Raw genomic sequence first — 23,394 nt, 5'->3', positions numbered from 1 at the left:
GATAGTCGGGACGAGTAACTCCTTCTCTGACGCCTAGGTTTCTGACTCATGGCACTGACCTTTGTTCATTACTCCGGCATTTTCTTAAGGCAAATTTATTCTAAGTTAGGATTTGAAGTGTATTTTTGATGGTGAAAGTTCTGAATTGGTACTGGAGAATAAGTGGGCCCTCAGCTGCTAATCTCTCTAGCCAGCTGTACTTTGAAACATCCTTTGGAAAAGACACACATATACGTAGAGGCATAAAAGATTCCTTGCAACAGCCACCAATAATAATTGATGAGACTAGTAATAAAGAATGTTGACTTATTCCTTTCCTGATCCCTTGTGCTAATATCCTGAGAAGAGCAAGTGAATGGAAACATTTCTGCAAGTTTTTATTTTTTAAACAATTAAAAATATCTTGCAATGAAAATTGCTGTTATAAAACTTGTATGCTCATATTTTAATCTCCCTAAATTACAAAAATATGAAGACTAAATTTCTAATAGGTGAGGCTGTCTCACTAAAAAATGGGGATGATAAAGTCAGGGTTGCCAAGCACCTGGATTTAAATTAAAAAACGGTTTTTAATTAGTGAGAGTAGTTCTCTCAGATTATAAAAGCCAATCTAGAAAATGTACCTGGAATTAAACAGTGAAATTTTTTTTTTTTTTTTTTTGAGACGGAGTTTCGCTCTTGTTACCCAGGCTGGAGTGCAATGGCGCGATCTCGGCTCACCGCAACCTCCGCCTCCTGGGTTCAGGCAATTCTCCTGCCTCAGCCTCCCGAGTAGCTGGGATTACAGGCACGTGCCACCATGCCCAGCTAATTTTTTGTATTTTTAGTAGAGACGGGGTTTCACCATGTTGACCAGGATGGTCTCGATCTCTCGACTTCGTGATCCACCCGTCTCGGCCTCCCAAAGTGCTGGGATTACAGGCTTGAGCCACCGCGCCCGGCCGAAATTTTTTATATCTCCATAATTTTCATGCTTACAAATTACATCTTCCATAATTTTTGCATTTTTCTCTGGGACCTTTTGAACACTCCCTGATATAATGCATTAAGATTCTCTTTTTATTTTTCTATTCTTCTAAAACTTGTATTTTAGGTTCAGGGGTATATGTTCAGGTGTGTTACAGAGGTAAACTCCTGTGACATGCGTTTGTTGTACAGATTATTTTGTCACCCAAGTACTAAGCCTAGTATCCAATAGTCATTTTTTCTGATCCTCTCCCTCCTCCCACCCTCCACTCTCACAAAGCTCCCAGTGTCTCATTTGAGATTTTTGAGAAATGTTTGGTCCAGAAATATTCCCTTTGTCAGCTGCAGAACTAAACCTAAAAACAGAATTTCCCAAGAAGGTATTAAAGTTCTTTACTTCTTTAGGCATCAAATGTCCTTCAGTTACCTCATGCATGGGTTAAAAACTGTATATGTCAGGAACCCGACACATAGCTGGTGTCACATTAGTTGCATAAGACACTAATTATTCGTATCAGCATCAATATACATTTCAGTAGTTAGTGGGGCCTCTCCTAGATGTTAATGGGAGTATGTACTGGTTCCTGGGTTGGCTGCCAAATTAATCATGAAGGAAGGGCCATAAAACTCTCTGAAAAGACTGTTAGAAGCCTTGGCTATGGTTTTTGATGTTAGAGCGTTAAAAAAAAAAAGAAAAAAACGAATCTCCCTCCATTCACCTTTTTCTCTTATGCAGTTCAAGATACCTGGGTAGTAACAGAGAACATCTTTTTCCTGTGTCTTGTTTTATGGAATAATTTTATTGCAGATAAGATATTTTGGGTGGGAAAAATACAGCATTAGAAAATGCTGGTGCAGGAATTTTGTCCAGTCAGAAATCTTGGAGTCAATAATGTGAAGTGTAAAACGTTTCTGCTTTTCTTCTGTGTAAGATAACTGTTGACATTTCATAATCCAGATTTCCTCTTTTGCTTCCCGATTAAGATCTCTTAATAAAGACAGTTGTTAAGAGGGGGAGGGAAAATACACGATTCTGTCATTTTCCAACCTTTTTTATTCCAAGTAACACCCATGTCTCTTTGCCTCAGAGTCTTTCTCCTTACTTTTTTGTTTTAAAAAAGAGCACATCTAGCCAACCATGGAACAGTGAGCTGCTATACAAATATGACCTCATTTAATCCTAACCACCCTAGGTGATCCCCATCTTATAGATAAGAAAACTGAGGCTCACAGAGAGTAAGTGACTCACTCACAGTCCAACAGCTGGCAAGAGGATGACCTAGGATTCAAATCCAGGCCTTCCTAAGAGCAAAGCCTACCATCTCATTGATCCCAGGCAGCATTCTGAAAGGGAGGCTTACCCAGCCTGCAAAATAAAGGTCAGATGAACTCACTAGAGACAGAGTGAGGCATGAACAAATTGTATTGTGGGCAAGATTGGGTTTAATAACCTCAGCCTCCCTTCCTCTCTGTTCAGGGGGTTTCTTTCTGGGCAATAAACATGTTTGGAAGGTCCTTGAATACTTAATACTGAATTAGATATGTTCATCATCATAGCTGGAAAAAAAAAAAGAGAGAAGAGAAAATTATATGCTCTGCATAACCTAGACTCCTCCAAGCCATGTCTCAAACCAGCCTCATTCTGAGAGGTTTATGTTGTTTCCAGGACAACCAACCCCACAAGCACTTGGCACAGCAGGACTGACTCAGAAAGTGGCTGAGGGATTTGGATGTCCTGTAAGTCTAGGAGAAAGCGTAGAGTACTCGGGGTGATGGGAAAAAGAAGGGCAAGCAGCAGGGACAGGAAAGAAAAGGGCTGCAGAAAGCTGTGGTAGAAGCAGAAAACCAGGGGCAAGAGAGAGACCAGGAGAGTCAGGGTACTGGCCCAGGAGTTATCTCCTGCATCTACCTTATCTTCTAGGTGGGATGAAATCATCTCAAGTGATTTACACCTACTGGTTCATCATCATTGCAATAGCTAACAGATGTGGTGTTTACTCTGAAGCAGGAACAGTTCCAAGCATTTCATGCCTTAATGCATTTATCCAACATGCTTATGACAACTCTGCAAAATAGGGACAATTATTCTTACTTAACAGATGAGGAAACTGAGGTACAGAGAGGCAAAGGACCTTGTCCAAAGTCACGTGGTTAATAAGTGGCAGAGCTGGTTTGGAATCCAGCAGGGTAGGAACCCAGTGTAGAACCCAGCATCACGCAGAGCCTAACCACTTTCTAAGTGGCCCTCGCAGGCTTGTATAGCAGTGACTTTCTTTTCCAAAGCACTGTCACAATGATGGGTGGTACCCAGGAGAACCTTATGCCAGAATGACTCTACAGTGTTGCCTGCAGAGCCATACTCTTCCCTGTCTCCATGATCACCATTTTTCAAATGTCTACTACGTGCTGGCCACTGTGCTGAATGCTTTATGTATATTGTCTTGTTCAATCTTCACAATAATGGGGAGCAGGTACCCTGTTACTTTCATTTTACAGGTGAGGAGACTAATGCTTGGAAAAATTAAGTAACTTGCTTAAGATTACAGAGCCTGGAAGGGGCAAAGTTGAGATCTGAACTTAAATCTAAGGCTCCAGAAATCATGCTGTTAAGCATTCTCTGTGCCATTTCTGTATTGCTTATTTAATATGTTTTTACTGAGAAATTTTCCAACCTGGAAGAGTTCACTTATGTAAAAGATATGCTGCTAAACAGACTAGTTCCTTTGCCTTCAGTGAGTTTATATAGGCACAAAACAACCATTTGTTTGGGACGTTATGTCAGTGATTTGATGGATCAGGTTGGAAAACTAGATGATATGATTTATGCTGTAGCTGACATAAGGGCTTAATTGATGCAACATCGACTTAAAATAACATGTCCCATGTGAGAATAGATAATAGTAGCTGACAGTTCTGCTTTAGATATGTAGTTTTGATCACAGTGTATTTTTCCTTTGAATTCTAGCCATACATCAGTATGTGAAAAGAGAAATTTGAGGGAAAGGGGAAGTTAAAAGAGATATTTTCACTTTGTGGGGAGTATTTGAGAGGAGTTCTAAACACAAATATCCTATTACCCCAACCCTCAGCCACTCGTTGTGGCTTCTTTCCGTGATGCTGGGTGTACACAGAAAGGCACACCTCAATCTGTGCATTCATCACACTGACCTGGAGGTCACTCTCTTTTATGTGAGATTGTGAACTATTTGAGAGCAAAGATAGAGTCTTGTTTATTTTTGTTTTTATTTATTTTATTTTAGTTATGTATTTTGAGACAGAGTCTTGCTCTGTAGTCCAGGCTAGAATGCAATGGTGCAATCTTGGCTCACTGGAACCTCCACCTCCAGGGTTCAAGTGATTCTCTTACCTCAGCCTCTCAAGAAGCTGAGACTACAGGCATGTGCCACCATGCCCAGCTAATTTTTATATTTTTAGTAGAGATGGGGTTTCACCATGTTGGCCAGGCTGGTCTTGAACTCTTGACCTTAAGTCAAGTGATCCACTTGCATTGGCCTCCCAAAGTGCTGGGATTCCAGGTATGAGTCACTGCTCCTGGACTTGATTATTTTTATACCCCAACAACCAGGCCAGTGTTGGAAGCATAGTAGCTATTCTATCATTATTTGTTAAACGAACACGTCCCAAATAAAGAAACTTGCCGAAAATAGACTCATAGAGACCAAAGAATCAGGATTCTACATTAGAGTAACTTTTTTAAGTCTTAAGCAAAGTAATTTCAAGGGAGTAGTCATTTTTAGATGATCATGTAGAATATATTTCAAAATTTATATTTTTTGGCTTTCAAGGAAGCTAAGGATTGGCAGGGACACGTGGAAATAGAAGACTAAAGGGGGAAAGGAGGGACAGTGGGCTCCTTGGAGTAGATGTGTAGGATCTCAGGGTAGAAAGAGACGTTACAGATTTAATCCAACTTTTCATCTGTGGCTTGCATTTCTTTTATTCATTTGTTAACAAGCATGCTTGAATGCTTCTCTTGTTAGGGAACTCACCAATTAAATTTTCTTCCTTAAGTTATACAGAAAACAGTTTTCCTAAAACCTCTACCTGCTGGGACTTCAAAACAATCCAGATGTTTACACTTGCTCTGCCTGTTCCTTTATGGGCTAAAACCTAGACAGTTTCTCCAATAGTTAGAGAGATGATACTATCTTGGTGCTCTGTTTCAAACAGGCTCTGGTTTCTCTGCAGCTTTGAGGTCTCTTGAACTCAATGTAGTTCTCCAGGGGCACCTGATAAGCATAAAACTGTAAGGAATAGGTACTATTTAATGAATTACTATATGCCAGATATTAATTTAAGCAATTTACACGAATTGTTTTCATTGCCCAACAACCTTAAGACGCAGATATCATCGTATCCGCTTGCTAGATGGAGAAAATGAGGTTTAAAAACTTGCTCAAAGCCATATTACTAGAAAGTGGCAGAGTTGGGATTTGAGTCTGAGCCATCCAGCGCCAGAGCCTGTGGTCAGCTGCAGGCTATGTTCTGTTTAAAGACAGAATTATCATTTTCATTGCTTTGGATATTACACTTCTATTTATATGACCACAATGAGCTTAGGTTTTTTTTGACAGCACACATCACACTGCTGACTCATAGAGCCCCTTTTTCCCCTCATGCTCATTTTTCCACACCTTACAAGTTTTTTAAAAAAATTATTAAAGAGAAAGACTGTATCTTATTTAATTTTAATTTTCATTTTTTATTGCTGTTGAAGCAATCAATTATGTTTTATTGGACCCAGGTATTTATTCTTTTGAGAATTGCTTGCTTATATTGTTTTCCCATGTAAAAAATTGTGAGAGTTTACATGTTTTTTATTCTAAAATGTTTTAAAAAATTAGATATTAACTCTTAATCATATGATGATACAAATATCTATGCATTTTCATTTGCTTTTCAGTTGTTGCAGTTTTTTAAATATAGAGAAGTTTATTTTATTTTTTTTCTTGAGATGAAGTCTTACTCAGTTGCTCAGGCTGGAGTGCAATGGCATGAGCTATGCTCATTGCAACTTCCACATCCTGGGTTCAAACTATTCTCCTGCCTCAGCCTCCCAAGTATCTGGGACTACAGGTATGCACCACCACACCCAGCTAATTTTTGTATATTTTTAGTAGAGATGGGGTTTCACCATGTTGTTCAGGCTGGTCTCGGACTCCTGGCCTCAAGTGATCCACCCATCTCAGGCTCCCAAAGTGCTGGGATTATAGGCATGAGCCACTGTACCCAGCTGAGAAGTTCATTCCTAATATGGTTAAATCTCCCATTCTCTATGATTTCTTCTTTTGGTGTCATGCAATGTCAGACTCTTAGGTGCCAGGATATACCAGTCCCATGATGATGAACAGCTATTTACCAGAAAACTTTAAAACTGACTCAGCATCCCATTGTGGACATGTAGAGGTTTTGGCATATAATAGATGAAAACACACATATACTACACACACACACACACACACACACACACACACACACACACACAAACATAGCATATGGAGATATATATATATGTGTGTGTAAATATATATATATCTCTGTTAAAATGAAATAGCTAGCTAAGTGGTCTAAAGGAACTGATCCAGATTCCAGAATGACTTAATGTTATGCAAGAACCAAAATGAAGATTGCATCTGAGGGAAGGGAAAGAGCATAAAATTGAGAATCAGGAGACCTGGATTCTAGTCTTAGTTTTACATTAATTCATCAGATGTACTAGGCCAATCACTTAACTGGGCCTCCACTTTTCTATCAATATGATGACAGAGCTGGTAGATGATCCTAAATTCCTCTGTCATTTGGACATTTCATAATCACACTTCCAGGTTTGGGTGAGCATCAAGTGGATTGAGGCCAGAAAGGGAAAAATGTAGGGATGGTCGAGGAGAGGTGCTGCCAGGTTGTCCAATAGAAATTGGTAGCTGCAGTAATGGCAAAGAGGAGAGAGAAACCTCAGATTTCATCACCCTGACCTAACTCAGCACTATCAGGCCTGGAAGAGTGTTTAAGCTTTCTAAGTGGTCAGATTTCTCTTGTTTCATAAAGTACAGTCCTCTTCATTGTGTATAATGACCCTGAATCCCAAATGACACATCCTTTTCAGAGTCAGACCCCTGAGGCTGCACTTGAATTAGAAAAACATAAACTGGTTTTGGACAGTTGGCTCCGGAGGCTTTGTCTACTGAAGGTATGCAGTGCTGGCTTAGCTCTACCGATGCATCCCAACTTCAGGGTCAAAAGCCCTGAGCGATGATGACAGTTAGTAATCTCAGCTAGTGCTGAGGCTGAATACTAAATTTTAGGTTTAGAAGCGATTCTGGCAATCATCTAGTCCAACTTTTCATTTCTAGCTCTGAGAACATGTCATTCTTATTTCCAGTTATTTTAAAAATTCTTTATTAAGTAGCTGTGTCTATGTATTTCCCTAAAAGTATATTCTAAATTGTAATACATAGCAGAGTCATATGATATTCACTCATTTAATAACTTTCCCAAGTTATTTTAAAAAGTCAAACCCACAGAAAAATGGGGAAACTAGTACCATTATTCATATACCCTATGCCTAGATTAACCAATTGGTAATGGATGGGCATATTTACTTCGTCTCTCCCAGTCTCTATATTTCTATATAAATATACACACATATCATTTTAGATTGAGTTAGTTGAGAGTAATTTGCAGACATCCTGCTACCTCACTCCCAAATACTTCAGCATACATATTCTAAGAAAAAGGACATTTTTCTATATAATCACAATGCCATTATCACACCTAAGAAATTTATTACTGATAAAATGCCTTTATCTAATACACCTTTTACATTCAGCTAATGCCAGATCACTCAGTAATATTCTGCATGGCGGATTTTAAGAGAAGCCACGATTCAATCAAGGACAATCATTGCATGAATATGCTTTTTTTCCAGTGATTAAGTGAGAGAAGTAACTCATGTGGAATAGTTTCCTTCTATAGAAGCAACTTGAAGGGTGGTGTTATTATAATCACTGAATACCCCTCCATGAAGTTAACTAACAGGACCTGTAGGCAACAACTTTGTTTTTTAATTGAGGGATAACTTACATACAATAAGGTGCACAAAGTGTGTCATAATTTTTACACACCTTTGCCTCATGTAAGCAACACACAGATAAAGATGGAGACATTTCTAGTATACCATAAAATTCCATTGTTCTCTTCCTAGTCTCTCCTTCCATTCTCAGTAACGATTATTGTAACATTTTCTCATAAGCTATGCCTGTTGTTGAACTTCATATGAATGCAATCATACTCTAAGTACATGTTTTGCTTGTTTGCTTTTCACTCAACACCTATGACATTTATTTATAATGTTCCAGGTATTAGCGATTCATTTTTTTTCAAACTGCTAAGTTGTTTTTCCATAGTATACACTTACTGTATTAATAATGAATTTATGTATTATATTATATTATACACTTTACTTATTCATTCTCTTGTTGATGGACATTTGGGTTAGTCTCTGTTTTTGGCTACTATGAATGAAGGTGCCATGAACATTCTTACGTGTAACCTTTGTGGCGATATGCATTCATTTATCTCAGAACTTTGCCCGGGAGTGAAATTGCTGGTGCAAAGGACACGTATGTGTTTAGCTTTAGCATAAAACCTCCAGATATTTTTTTCTGAGTAGGATGTGATCTTCTGCACTCCTGCCAGCTATGTACGGGAGTTCCAGTTATTCTCTCTCCTTGTCAAGTCTCATTCTTCTCTGTCTTTTAAAATGTTAAGTACTCTAGCAGGTGCGTAGAGGTATCTTATTGTGATTTGAATCTGCATTTTCCTGATTAATAATGATGTTGAACACTTTTTCATAAGCTTTTGGATGTTTTCTTTACTAATTTGCCTGCTCAATACTTTGCCCATTTTAAAATTGGATTGTTTGTACTCTTCTTATTGATTTGCAGGAGCTCTTTGTGTTCTAGATATGTTTCCTTCAAATGTAAAACAGAAAGGCATTTGACTGGAATAATTTCATGTGTTGGCATAGTGTCTTATCTTGCTCATTTTAAAAAAGGAAAATAATCCAGTGTTAGTCTGGAATAGTTATTCTGCCCATGCAGAAAAGAGATAGGGTGTTTTAATTTAGAAAATTATTTTAGTAACTAGAACAAAGGAAATGTTTGGACAAGTGAAGTGATAGTCCCACAAGTATTTATCTTTGCATAAATAGTCTTCCTTTTGGGCAACTGGAGCTTTATAAAGAGGCCCTTTGTATTTTGAGATAAGCAGCAGGGTATCTTGGGAACTGGATGATAATTCTGTTTTGTGGTAGTCGTGACAAGGTGACATCATGGGTTAAAAAATAGACCTTTGCCAAAATTCTCCCAAAATATAGACCAGAAATAGAGACTTCCCTGTTTTAATCAGAATGGCCAATTCATTGCTAAAGGGGCAGCTGGCATGAACACAAATTGAAAACATTTTAAGCAAGGATTTTCTTAAGGGCGACATTGATGTTGATCGCCTCATTCTGGCATTATAGGTCTTTTGCAAGTGATTTTCATACAGCTTAGCCATGCCTGCACACAAGGCTGCTGCCTGAGTTTCTTTTTGACATTCATATTCAGATAAAATCTGATTAGCCCAAGGGATGGCAGCAAATTCAGGGTTCATGCCACCACTTATGGCTGCTTTGCCCATGGGAGACACGGCTGTGGGACGCTTTTCCACTGAGACCAGCCTCAGACATCCACTACTACTCAGTCTGAATTGACACTTGAGATAGATTCTACTTGCCATTCTTGAACTGAACTCAGTGGGCAGGTTTGGGAGCAGTAAACAAACAAACCACAGAGAATCAGCCTGAAATATGTCAGATGGAAAGTAGAGATTCATGACGACCTTATGGGCTGACTGTGAATATATATACATTTTATCTTAATTAAAAAAAATTCCATAGAATGTCAGTTCTCCTCTCCCCTGAAGTCATCTTTCCTCCGCAGCCCGGTTGTGCAAACGTGGACCACCTTCCTCCACCCTGGCCAAAGCTGTGCTACATACTGTCCTGCAGAGTTCTATAGAATCATTTTAGGAAATATTGTCACATTTATTGTGTCTATTCTTATGTTAATTATCTAATTATGTCTTCTTTATTCAGTCTTATCTATTCATTAATACATAATGTGATTTAATTTTTATTTATTTTAAACATTTTAATTTTTGTGGGTGCATAGTAGGTAGGTATATTTATAGGGTACATGAGATGTTTTGAAACAGGTATGCAATGCATAGTAATAACATCATGGAGAATGGGGTATCTGTCACCACTAAGCATTTACCCATTGTGTTACAAGCAATCCAGTTACCCTCTTTTAGTTATTTTTAAATGTACGATTAAGTTGGCAATAGTCATGCTGTTGTGCTATCAAATTGTAGGTCTCATTTATTCCTTCTGTTTTCTATTTTTTGGTACCCATTAACCATCCTCACCTTCCCGCACTCCCCTACTTCCCTTCCTGGCCTCTGGTAACCATCCTTCTACTCTCTGTGCCCATGAGTTCAGCTGTTTTGATTTTTAGATCCCACAGATAAGTGAGAACATGTGATGTCTGTGTTTCTGTGCCTGGCTTATTTCACTTAACATAATAATCTTTGAGTCCATCCATGTTATTGCAAATCACAGGATCTCATTCTTTCTTATGGCTGGATAGCACTCCATTGTGTATGTATCTCACACTTTCTTTACCCATTCATCTGTTGAGGGACACTTAGGCTGCTTCCAAATCTTATTTATTGTGAACAGTGCTGCAACAAACATGGGAGTGGAGATATCTCTGCCATCTACTGATTTCCTTTCTTTTCAGTATATACCCAGCAGTGAGATTGCTGGATCAAACAGTAGTTCTGTTTTTAATTTTTTGAGGAACCTCCAAACTGTTTTCCATAGTGGTTGTACTAATTTACATTCCCACCAGTAGTACACAAGTATTGCCTTTCTCCACATCTTCATCAACATTTCTTATTGCCTGTCTTTTGGTTAAAAGCCATTTTAACTGAGATGAGCTGATATCTCATTGTAGTTTTGATTTGCATTTCTCTGATGATCAGTGATTTTGAGAACCTTTTCATATGCCCACTTGCCATTTGTATGTCTGCTTTTGTGAAATGTCTATTCAAATCTGTTGCCCATTTCTTGAATGGATTATTAGATGTTTTTTTCCTCTAGAGTTGTTTGAACTCCTGATATATTCTGGCTACCAATCCTTTGTCAAATGGGTAGTTCGCAAATATTTTCTGTCATTCTGTGGGTTGTCTCTTCACTTAGTTGACTGTTTCCTTTGCTGTGCAAAAGCTTTTTACCTTGATGTGATCCCATTTGCTTACTTTTGCTTTGGTAGTCTGTGCTTGTAGGGTGTTACTCAGGAAATCTGTGGTCAGACCAATGTCCTGGAGATTTTCCCCAATATTTTCTTATAGTCATGATGTGATTTTAATTACAACCATTCATTCCACAAGTTATTGATTGAACACATGGCAATATCATGGTGAAGTAAGTTCTTGCCCCCCTGGAACATATAGTTGGGTGGCAATAGTTGACAAAGTGTTTTTACACACTTTACATATAAAACATATTTATACATACTTAAAAATATATATACATTGTATAATGCATATGTACATTGTTCACATATAAGCATATTGCATGCATTATGTACTTGCATATGCATATTTTATATGTGATCTAAATCTCATTATACTTATTATGCTTTAAGATGGAATTATTATCTCCCTCTTAGAAAAAAAAAAAGGCCAGGCACAGTGGCTCATGCCTGTAATCCTAGCACTTTGGGAGGTCGAGGCAGATAGATCACGAAGTCAGAAGTTCGAGACCAGCCTGGCCAACAGGGTAAAACCCCATCTCTTTAAAAATAGAAAAATTTATCCAGATGTGGTGACACGGGCCTGTAATCCCAGCTACTCAGGGGACTAAGGCAGGAGAATCACTTGAACCCAGGAGGCAGAGGTTGTAGAGAGCAGAGATTGTGCCACTGCACTCCAGCCTGGGTGACAGAGCAAGACTTCGTCTCATAAAAAATAAAATAAAATAAAATAAAAAACCGTGGCTCAGGAAATTAAACATTTTACCAAAAGACATGTACAACTAATAAATGGTTGACATGAGGCTCACATATAGGTTCAAGGTTTGACCCCAAATCATAGCATACATTTAGGCATCCTAAATACTTCAAGCATCATTGTATGACATGTCATTCAACAATGGAGGCCTGCAAGTGTGAGGTAGGCCAGATTCTTTCCAAACCCAAACCTCATTCTACCTGAAGAGAAACCAAAGGGAGGTGTGGTTCCTCACAAATACATTCATACAGAGCCTCAGAGCCTTCAGCTTTCCCATTCATTACTCCAAATGGCAACTGGCTAAATACTTTTGACTCTCCCCTCATTAGGACGATAGTGATGCCAGTTCATTATCATTTTCCAAGAATAGAGAGGATGAAGGAGCAGCTGTTTATTGTGTTGGAAACTCAAAGCATGGAAGACATTTATACATGACCATCTCTCAAGATATTTAATAATATAACCTCTTGTTTGTAGAGCACATTTAAACTTATAAAGTCTTATCCAAATTATTTCACTTCATATGTACCAGGAATCTCTAAGGTAGTCATTCTTATCATTTAGTGTTGGGAACTGAGCCCTAGAGAGGGTAAGTGGCTTGCCCAAGTGTGGGAACTAAGGAAGCAATAGAGCTGGCTGGGCATGGTGGCTCACACTTGTAATCCCAGAAGTCTGGGAGGCCGAGGCACTTGAGGTCTGGAGTTCAACAGCCTGGCCAACATTGTGAAACCCTGTCTCTACTGGAAAAAAGAAAGCACAAAAATTAGCTGGGTGTGGTTATGTGCACCTGTAATCCCAGCTACCTGGGAGGCTGAGGTGGGAGAATTGCTTGAACCCAGGAGGCGGAGGTTGCAGTGAGCCGAGATCATGCCATTGCACTCCAGCCAGGGCAACAGAGAGAGGCCCTGTCTAAAAAAAAAAAAAAAGAGAACACTTGAGCTGTATCATCAAAGATTCAGCCAGCCATCTCAGCAGTGTTACTAGAGCTTATAAGTGAAGGCAAATTTGGGGTAAAACCAGCTTTTATATACACCCATCTTCAGTGAGTCAGATTAATTGGTTTGCAGAGCATATTTTGGAAAGCACTAGGAAAAGAACTTTCTACATTTTGACTTTAGGATATTTAATTCTTTCTCCAATTCTGACTAACCCTCCAAGAGTTAAAATGTTCTAAAACCCTTAAAAATAAAAACCCTTCCAACCAAACATCAATAATTATCATTTTTATATTTTTTTCTCCTCAATATAGTCATTTAAACATATAAAAATAAATGAAGACCTCAAAAAAAAAAAAAAAAAGAACTGTGAGATCATGTGTAAGATGTAGTTTCAGAAGCAAGATGTGCCGGCAGTTCTTACACATAGTGCCGGCAGTTCATACACAAGATGTGCCACTGGCATGGCACAGGCATTTGACAAAGTTTGTGAACTGAGCTGAGTGAGACTTAGCAGTCCCCCTCACCACAAAAGCTTTTTGGCAAAGAGCTCTGAGGAGGAACCCAGTGGGAGTGAGAATGTTTCTGTGAGGTGGCTCCTTTGTGGTTCTTCATGAGTGAACCAGGCATGAAAAGGGAGGTGCAGGGGAAATTATAGCAGAAAAGGGTTTGGGTGGGGATGAAGTAGAGGGTAAGAAGGATTGGTTGCTCTTCTCAATGAGGTGTGACAGCTGCTAGCACTTGGCAGTTTGGGAGATTATCTTATTTTCTATTATTTTAATGAACATCCCCTGTGTGCTCAATATCATGAGCCAAGGAAAGTACCTGATGATGTAATTGCCATGGAGAAGGAAAGATAACCATACTGAAGACAATTAAAGAACTATCTGAGGAAATATATGACAAAGTTCTGGGATGTGTGGCATAATCAGTGAGAAAAGCAGGAGGGTCCCTGAGATCAGTGTGGGTCTGTGCAGTTTGGGAAGCCTCATCCATGAGGTGGGCAAGCTGAGCCTTGAAGGATGGGGAGAGGTTAGGCAAAGGGAGAAAGAAGAGAGGGCAGAGTTGGGAAAGAGTGTTCCAGAGAGTGGGGTCAGCCTGAGTAAAGAGCCGGGGGTAGAAATGAGAATGACTCCCCAAGAAGTCACTGATTTGAGAGGACTTAGGTTGAAGGAACAAAGACGATGTCACAAAACATTTTTAAAGCCAACTGTAAGTAAATATAGGATCTTTCCTATTAGGAAGAAAACACAGTTTGCGAAGAGCCTGCCCATCTCAGCTCTTTTGGTTGTCATTACAGGGGAGCATGTTCAATACCTGGAAACCCATGTGGGTTGTGTTGTTAGAAGATGGAATTGAATTCTACAAGAAGAAAAGTGACAACAGCCCCAAAGGAATGATCCCACTGAAAGGGAGCACTCTGACTAGCCCTTGTCAGGACTTTGGCAAAAGGATGGTGAGTTGACATCATGAGCTGCTGTGAACCCCTGGTCAGGCACTCACCTTTTGGTGCAAGCATCACCCTCAATGTGGGTGGTGCTCCTTGGGCTTGTCCCTCTCACCACCACCCACAGCCAACCCTGGCATTTGGGTGTCTCTTGGCCAGAACAGGTTTAGACCAATGGCCTCTGCTTCATGAGGGGCCCCAGTCCCTTGAAATGTCATTCCTAATAGGATGTGTCTTGATTTTCAGTTTGTGTTTAAGATCACTACAACCAAACAGCAGGACCACTTCTTCCAGGCAGCCTTCCTGGAAGAGAGAGATGCCTGGGTTCGGGATATCAAGAAGGCCATTAAATGCATTGAAGGAGGCCAGAAGTTTGCCAGGAAATCTACCAGGAGGTCCATTCGACTGCCAGAAACCATTGACTTAGGGTGATTTTCTGTGTTTACTTCTCTTTACCCCTTCCTTCTGATAGACACAAACACAGCAGATCCTGCTCTAAGGCTTGCTTTGGCCACCTCTGACGTATCCACTCTGCCAGGTCAGTCTTGGCACTTAGTGTACTAAGATGTTTACCTGGTTCTGAAGGAGTGATCCAAGGCCTTCTAGCTAAGGAGAGGAGGCCAATGGAGTACAAATTCCCTGATAAGAGGTTGAGGTCGAGAGAGAGAGAGAGAGAGAGAGAGAGAGAGAGAGAGAGAGAGAAAGAGAGAGAGAGAGAAACCTCATCATTGCATTTAAAAAGTAGCCATAAGTCAGTCTTGAAATAAATCTTGAGGATCTTTCGGTAGAAAGGAAAAGGCAGGGGCTATGCATCCTAACAAGCAAGGTTTGAAGTTCAATTTCATGCATCACACCGTCAGGAAGAACCAGCCAGGGTAAACACCATTTATGCCTTGACCTGGTTTAATGGCCTCTCATGTTGGCTGCTTGGAATTGCAGATGACAGTTGTAGCCTAAAGGTGGTCAGAGGTCAACAGGTAAATCTAGCTCCTGACAGGTTGGGAATGGGCCTTCTTCCTTCCCGAATATTTCACATCTTTGTCGTATGAACCCCTTTCTAGGAGTCCGTTCCTTCTTAGTAGTTTTGCTTTTTTCTTGAGCATTCCCTGAAGCAGCAACCCTGTTGAGAAGAATCCCATGCTGGCTGCTTAAAATGTCCAACAAGAATTTTATTTTTATGGAGAGTGCGGCGGGGAGAGGCACTGAGAGAAGCCTAAAGACACCCCTTCTGCACTTCTGCATGATGAACACATGACTTGGCATGGCACAGGCGTTTGACAAAGTTTGTGAACTGAGCTGAGTGAAACTTAGCAGTCCCCCTCACCACAAAAGCTTTTTGGCAAAGAGCTCCGAGGAGGAACCCAGTGTAGCCACAGCTGCTGATGGGGGCCATCGAGTGACCACAGCCATGGCCAGGGCTGTCAGAACTAAGTGGGAAGGATGCTCAGACTAGAGGGAGCCACAGGCTACATGGAAGGGGCCTTCTGTTTTGTTGCTTAAAACTTCACTTGTAAGGCTATCTTTGGTGCATTCTTCAAGGACAAAAATGAGAACTTCTCACTATTTTGCCTTATATCTCATCATTTTAAGGATAAGACATATGCTTAGTGGAAGCATTCAGTTCCTTAAAGGAAAATGTCTACCACGGATGGTCCCTTGAAGAGCATTAAAGAACTGGGATATGAAAATTGAGGGATATGAAAGATCTAGAATGTGTAGAAAATGGACCCTGAGAACCTTTCATCTTTGACCTCCAAAGTGGGTCAACTTTGCATCCCAGCCACCAATAATTAAATCAACAAAAAGCTGAATGAATAAAGAGAATTTTGGAGACTTTAAGTACCTCCCTGCATTGCTAAATGCTGTGCAGGCTACACAGTTATGTAGATATGAGTGCTGCCCCTCCACTACCCATGACCTGATGGAGGAAGATTAAGCTCGGGGGATACCTGGGGTGGGGGAACTTGTGTTCACTTATGCCCTAACCCAGATTAATGGCCTCTGATATTGGCTGCTTAAAATTTCAGGTGATAGTTGTAGCCTAAAGTTGGTCAGAGGCCAACAGGTAAATCCAACTCCTGACAGAGGTTGGGAATGAAGTTTCTTCCTTCCTGAATGTTTCTATCCCAGGCACAATCCTGGCTCTGCAACTTACTAGCTATAAAATCTTGGGTCAATAACTTAGCCTCTCTGTGCTTCACTTTCTCTGTCTATAAAGTGGGGACAATCACAGTGCACCTACTTCACAGGCTTGCCATCATGTGTGTAGAGCAGTGCCTGACACACACTAAGTGCTATATGGTGCAAGCTCAAGTGGTTATTGTGTTTTAAGGGGTCACATGCCTGTACAACCAATTCCAGGGTTTCAGAAATGAGAAAGAGCTCAGGGGATGATGGGGTGAATAGGAGGTGGTACCCAGCCTCTTCAAGGTGACAACTCCCAGAGAGAGCTTACCATTCTAAAATGTTCCCCACTCATCCAACTGTTTTGTTTTTTTTTTAATTTCTGTGCAGTGCCTTATATTTGTCCATGAAAGACCCTGAAAAAGGAATAAAAGAACTGAACCTAGAGAAAGACAAGAAGATTTTTAATCACTGCTTCACAGGTAAAAGCACTTGCAGGCCTGAAACAGGGCAACCGGGAAGGTGATATGGAGTCCTCCTTCAGCTTCATGTGTGAGGTGGGGGTGTAAAGTGTGAGGGTTGGAAAGGGTCCCAGAATGCAGCCTGGTGAGCCTAAGAGTGGAGCTTCTGCAGAATGAAAATAGAAAGAACTTTTATTGTTCAAGCTAATGTTTTTGTTCAAGCCCTGTTGGCTTGAACAAAGGATTTTTTTCCTCAATAAATGGCATTATGTTGAGAGTTGCTAGAAATAGACACAGAATTGGATAGGATGCAACCCTTACTACAATAAACAGGCATCAAGGCATATAATGTAAGATTTAAATGACAATATTAAGGATATCAGAGCGGCACAGGGTCAGGTATTGAGTGTTATGAGTTTAGGTAGTATGGTGTAGTGGTTAAAAACATGTTCTTTAGAGCCAGACTACCTTGGTTCAAATCCTGGCTCTGCAACTTAACTAGCTATAAAACCTTGGGTCAATAACTTAGCTCTGTCTATAAAGTGGGGATAATCACAGTGCACCTACTTCACAGGCTTGCCATTATGTGTGTAGAGCAGTGCCTGGCATGCACATGGTGTAAGCTCAAGTGATTATTGTGTTTTAAGGGGTCATATGTCTGTACAACCAATCCAGGGGTCCAGAAAAGAGAAAGAGCTCAGGGGTTGATGGGGTGAATAGGAGGTGGCACCTAGGTTTGACCCTGAAGAATGGGTAGAATTTCATTAAGTATTTATGGGGAGGATTTTTGATGAGGAGGTAGGACAGAGGATGGGCAGAGGATGGTGAGGACAAAGTTATGGGGCAGACATGCACAGAATATGCATCTAGGAAAAGAAACTGACCAGCCTGGTTGGGCAAATGGTTCATCAGGAGGCACAAAATGGGATGTACAATTTAGTACTAACTTTGGCAGATGCAAGCCATGGCTTTCTTATGGTGACAAGAGAGAACAAAGGAAGGAAACTCTGAGAGAATACAACAGATGTGGAATTTAAGATATTGTGCTGTCAATAGATAATCCATGAAATTGGTCTAGGTCAGGATCAGCAAGGCTAAGAGGAAAAGGCTATGATCAGTGGCGATGAGGCAGTCCCCTTTGGGAATGAATCTCAGAGAGTCCAGGCAGCCACCAATGAGCATCAGACAAGGCAGGGGAGAGATTTGGGATCAAGACACTAGGCTATGGGTGGTGGTATGAGAAACTAACAACCTAACTCTAGCAGGACTGATGTCACTGCAACAACCTTGGGCAAAGGGAACAGGAGGGGGTTTCAAGGTAGACTTGGGCACAAGATCCAGGTCAGACTGATTTCTGTGTAATGTGTTACTGAGTCCCAGAGTATTGAGGTGGTACTTCTTCCTTTTTTTTTTTTTTTCCGAGATGGAGTTTCACTTTTGTTGCTCATGCTGGAGTGCAGTGGCGCAATCTCGGCTCACTGCAACCTCCACCACCCGGGTTCAAGAGATTCCTGTGCTTCAGCCTCCTGAGTAGCTGGGATTACAGATGTGTGCCACGATCCCTGGCTAATTTTTGTAGTTTTAGTAGAGATGGGGTTTCACCATGTTGGCTAGGCTGGTCTCAAACTCTTGAACTCAGGTGATCTGCCCACCCTGGCCTCTCAGCATGTCCTGTAATCCCAAAGATTACAGGTAGGCTAGTACCTCTTAAATCCTTCTTGCTGAAGGTCATGGTGGATTCTTGAGATTTCTATGGTGAAGACTTCATGGAGGAGTCAGGTGGCCTCAGCTGGGAGGTGAAGGCTGCAGCAGAGACTGAGACCCAGCAGTGCTGACACATGATGGAGGAGCTTAAATGTCCGATGACTGGCAGATTAGACCAAACTTGTTTTTTTTTTTTTTTTTTTAGGGAGGAAGGGAGGAAGGCAGGAAGGGAGGAAAGGAGGAAGGGAGGGAGGGAGGGAGAGAAGGGAAGGAAGGAAATCGAGCAATGAGAGAGACATTGCCGACTTGGATCTAGAGGTCTACAAGTTGATTTATTTTTTTTCTTTTTTTGAGAGAAGGAAAGAAAAAAAAGGAGTGAAGGAGAGGAAGAAAGAGGAAGAGAAAGAGGGAGAGAGAAGGGAAATGTTGCTTTATTCTAAAAAAAAAATGGGTATTAATAATGGCCAATCAATGTTTCCTTTAAACCTATGAGTAGGTGTGATGTGGTATTGACAAGAATGTATATTTTGTGTATTTAAAGTGGAGAGCTCTGTAAATATTTATTAAGTTTACTTGTTCCAGAGCTGAGTTCGAGTCCTTGATATCCTTATTAATTTTCTGTCTCATTGAGTCTAAGTCTCTTTATGGGTCTTATGTATCTGGGTGTTAGGATCATTAGCTCTTCCTGTTGCATTAATCCTTTTACCACTATATCTTTGTTGCTTTAAGATCTATTTTATCAGATACGAGAATTGCAACTCCTGCTTTTTATTTATTCATTTATTTTTGCTCTCCATTTGGTTGGTAAATCTTTCTCCATCCCTTTGTTTTGAGTCTTTGTGTATCCTTGCAAGTGAAATGGGTCTGGATGTAACATGCCTTTGGGTTTTGGCTTTATCTTTTGATTGGGGGATTTAGTAGATTTAAATTTAGGATTACTGCCATTTGATGTTAACTGGCTGTTTTATCCATTTGTTGATGTAAATTCTTCTTTATGTTGATGCTCTTTACTTTTTGGTATATTTTTAGAAAGGCTAATACTGGTTGTTTCTTTCTATGTGTAATGCTTCTTCCAGAAGCTCTTGTAAAGCAGGCCTGGTGGTAATAAAATCTCTGAGTACTTGCTTGTTCATAAAAGTTTTTATTTTTCCTTCAGTTGTGAAGCTTAGTTTGGCTGGATATGAAATTCTGGGCTGAAAGTTCTGTTCTTTAAGGATGTTGAATATTGGCCCCCACTCTCTTCTGGCTTGTAGATTTCTGCTGAGAGATCTGCTGTAAGTCTGATAGGCTTCCCTTTGTAATTAACATGACCTTTCTGACTGCCCTTAGTAATTTCTCCTTCGTTTCAACCCTGATGAATCTAACGATTATGTGCCTTGGGGTTGCTCTTCTTGAGGAATATCTTTGTGGTGTTCTCTGTATTACCTGGGGTTGAATATTGTTCTGCTTTGCTAGTTTAGGAAAATTTTCCTGAATAATATCCTGAAGAATATTTTCCAGCTTGGATTCATTCTCTCCGTCACATTCATGTACACCTATCAAACGTAAATTTGGTCTTTTCACATAGTCCCACATTTCTTGGAGACTTTGATCATTCCTTTTTATCCTTTTTTCTCTAATCTTGTCTTCTCGTTTTATTTCATTAAGTTGGACTTCTACCTATGATATCCTTTCTTCTGCTTCAACAATTCGAGTGTTTAAACCTGTGCATACTTCTCGGAGTTCCGGCATTGTATTCTTCAGTTCCATTAATTCACTTATATTCCTCTCTAAGTTGTCTATTCTCATTAGGATTTTGTCAAACCTTTTTTCAAAGTTCTTAGTTTCTTTACATTGGGCTGCATCATGTTCTTTTAACTCACAGAAGTTTCTTATTATCCATCTTTGGAAGCCTGATTCTGTTAATGGGATGCGCTCATTCTCGATCAACTCTTGTTCCCTTGTTGATGAGGAACTGTGATCCTCTTTAGAGGGAGAGGTGTTCTGATTTTGAGTATACTCAGCCTTTTTACACTGGTTTCTTCCCATCATTGTAAATTTTTCCACCTGTCGTCTTTGTAATTACCAACTTTCAAATTAGGTCTCTGAGTGAACATCCAAGTTGTTAATTCCCAGGGCCAAAATATGAGCAACCCACTGCGCTGGCCAAAACAGCGGTGTTAAGACTGATGGTGCTTTTCTGCCCGGGAATCTCCAGTCTGGCTTCCTTCTTGAGTCTGTAATAGGCGACTCTGCCTTCCCGGAGCTCCAAACCTCAGTCAGAAGGGGAACCAGTCCCGTTTACTCTGCACCAAGAGCTGCCCTGCCGAGGTGCCGATGAAACCGCTGCGCCGGCCACAAGAGTCGCTCTGGCGACCCGTGGAGCTCCTCCACTGGGAATCTTCTGCTCCGTGAGCGACCAAAATTTGTCTGAAAGTGTGGCATCCTCTCGTTGTCTGAGCTTTTGCTGGGAGCTGCAATCCCGAGATGTTAGTGATCGGCCATCTTGGATCATTCCCAAACTTGTTTTTCAAGCTTCAGTATGCCTCGCTGAGTGAGCCTGGATGCAAGGGTTAGAACACTTAAAAGTGACAGCCTGGAGTAGTTGTAACTTTGGCTTAAGGTCACTGAAATTCCCTTAGCCTTAATTTTTTCATCCTTAAAATGAGTACTACAATTACTGCCCTACCTCTTTGACAAGGTTGCTATGAGGACAAAAAGAAGAAATGCAGTGTCAATTAGTTTATCCTTGTGGAGAAAGAAACGTGAGCACTAAGCCTTTCATATATGCAATTCACGGAAGGCTCGCTACTCAATTTCTGTCACTCCTGTTTTGAGGGCGGCATCCCTACTGCTTTTGCCTGAATAACACAGGACAGGCAGGCTATTGTGTCGACTCTCTTGTTGGCTACATATGTAAGGAACACACTGCTTTTTATTTTTATTAATTTTTTAAATTGACACATAATGGTACATAGTTATGGGGCACAGTTAATGTTCTGATATACATATACATTGTGCAATGATCAAATCATGGTAATTAGGGTATCCATCACCTCAAAGATTTATTTTTTTGTTGTAAGAATAAACATGCTGTTTTTCTTGCTAATAATCCTGCTAATTATTAACCTGCTAATAATCCAATGTATGGGTCAATTTCATTTTCTTCTTGCAATCATCTCTTGAGGCAGAAGCATGCTTACATGACTTCTCAAGGTTCCTGCTAGACTCTGCAAAGGCATGACAATCAGTGCAGGTGATGTCATCACATTTTAATTTAGGACATATATTCATCACATTACTTCCTGTTTAAAAACTTGCAATGATTTCCCATTGCCAAATTTCTTTCTGTGCCATCAAAGTTCTCCCCACCCACCCTTCACCTTCCTCCTCCTCTTGTTTCCTTTTGCCTTCTTTCCACCAACTCCTTCCCTGCCCCATGGGGTTGCTTTATGCCTGCGTGCATCTGTTCACACTGCTGCCCCCTCAGCCTGTGCTGGTTCCTCTGCATCCTGCTTCACATGCTTGGTAAACACCTACTCATGTTTTAAGCCTCTGCCCAGTGTCACTTCCTCTATTCCTGATGGTGCACACACAGCCCCCTTCTCTCACCTCCTCCACCTCTTTACACCTTCAGATTTGACCCAGTAGTCTCGAAATTGACTTATATAGCAGAGCACTTGTTACAAGACTTACTTATTACACCCATCATGCCCTTTTACAGTCCCTGAGGGAATTTCTCCAACACCCAGTAGAGTACCCAGCATCTCGTAGGTGCTCAGTAAATGTTTGTTCATTAATGGGATAAGTGAGTGGGTTAGTAAAACCCATTTCTTTGATGCATGTGTTGCTTTTTTCTTTTTTTTTTTTTTAAAGACAATGACTTTATTTTTTAATTTTTAAAGTTATTATTTTTTGAGATGGAATCTTGCTATGTTGCTTAGGCTGGTCTTGAACTCCTGGGCTCAAGTGATCCTCCTGCCTCAGCTTCCAGAGTAGCTGGGACAAGAGGTGTTCAACCACACCTGGCCACGTGTTGCTTCTTAAGCAGCATGTGGTCAGTCTTAAAAACCCTTTGCAAATTTTTTTTTTAACTGGGTTTCTATCCCATTGATTTTGTTTGAAATAACAGGGGAGACAAGTCAGACCTGTGGGTGCTCTGGAGTCAGTTCAGGGGTGAGTGTCAGGGGCTTGTTCTTTAGTAAGGAGAGTTAACCTTCCCTGTGCTGATCCCATCTAGGTAACTGCGTCATTGATTGGCTGGTATCCAACCAGTCAGTTAGGAATCGCCAGGAAGGCCTTATGATTGCTTCATCACTGCTCAATGAGGGGTATCTGCAGCCTGCTGGAGATATGTCCAAGAGTGCAGTGGATGGAACCGCTGAAAACCCTTTCCTGGACAACCCTGATGCCTTCTACTACTTTGTAAGAAAAGCTACCCATCTCTTCCTCCTGTAAGAAAGGCTGCCCTGAGCAGATTCTAGGTTGATTTCAGTTCATAGACACATATGCAAAATAAAGGCCCCAGCCCTACAGGGGCTGTTAGGCGGGGGGTAGGGAGGTCAGCTGGGAAGAACAAGGGAATACCTGAAGCTTCCAGGCCCATTTAGAGCTTCTGTTATACCAGTGTTTCACAGCTCGA

The 23,394-nt window shown here is 40.7% G+C and overlaps 1 protein-coding gene across 2 annotated transcripts in view; it reads left to right on the top strand.

Moving 5' to 3' along the window:
- PLEK (pleckstrin) overlaps positions 1 to 23,394 on the top strand; it is a 70,901-nt gene that overhangs the window by 37,076 nt on the left and 10,431 nt on the right. For both annotated transcript variants that reach the window (XM_035272403.3, XM_035272402.3), the window contains exons 2-5: positions 14,338 to 14,493; positions 14,731 to 14,912; positions 16,999 to 17,090; positions 22,993 to 23,177. In XM_035272403.3, the coding sequence (XP_035128294.1) occupies positions 14,338 to 14,493; positions 14,731 to 14,912; positions 16,999 to 17,090; positions 22,993 to 23,177 (615 nt within the window). The remainder of the gene's footprint in view (positions 1 to 14,337; positions 14,494 to 14,730; positions 14,913 to 16,998; positions 17,091 to 22,992; positions 23,178 to 23,394) is intronic.

Source organism: Callithrix jacchus, chromosome 14 (assembly GCF_049354715.1).
Source record: "Callithrix jacchus isolate 240 chromosome 14, calJac240_pri, whole genome shotgun sequence".
NCBI lineage: Eukaryota > Metazoa > Chordata > Mammalia > Primates > Cebidae > Callithrix > Callithrix jacchus.
This window is presented reverse-complemented; position numbering and strand designations above follow the sequence as displayed.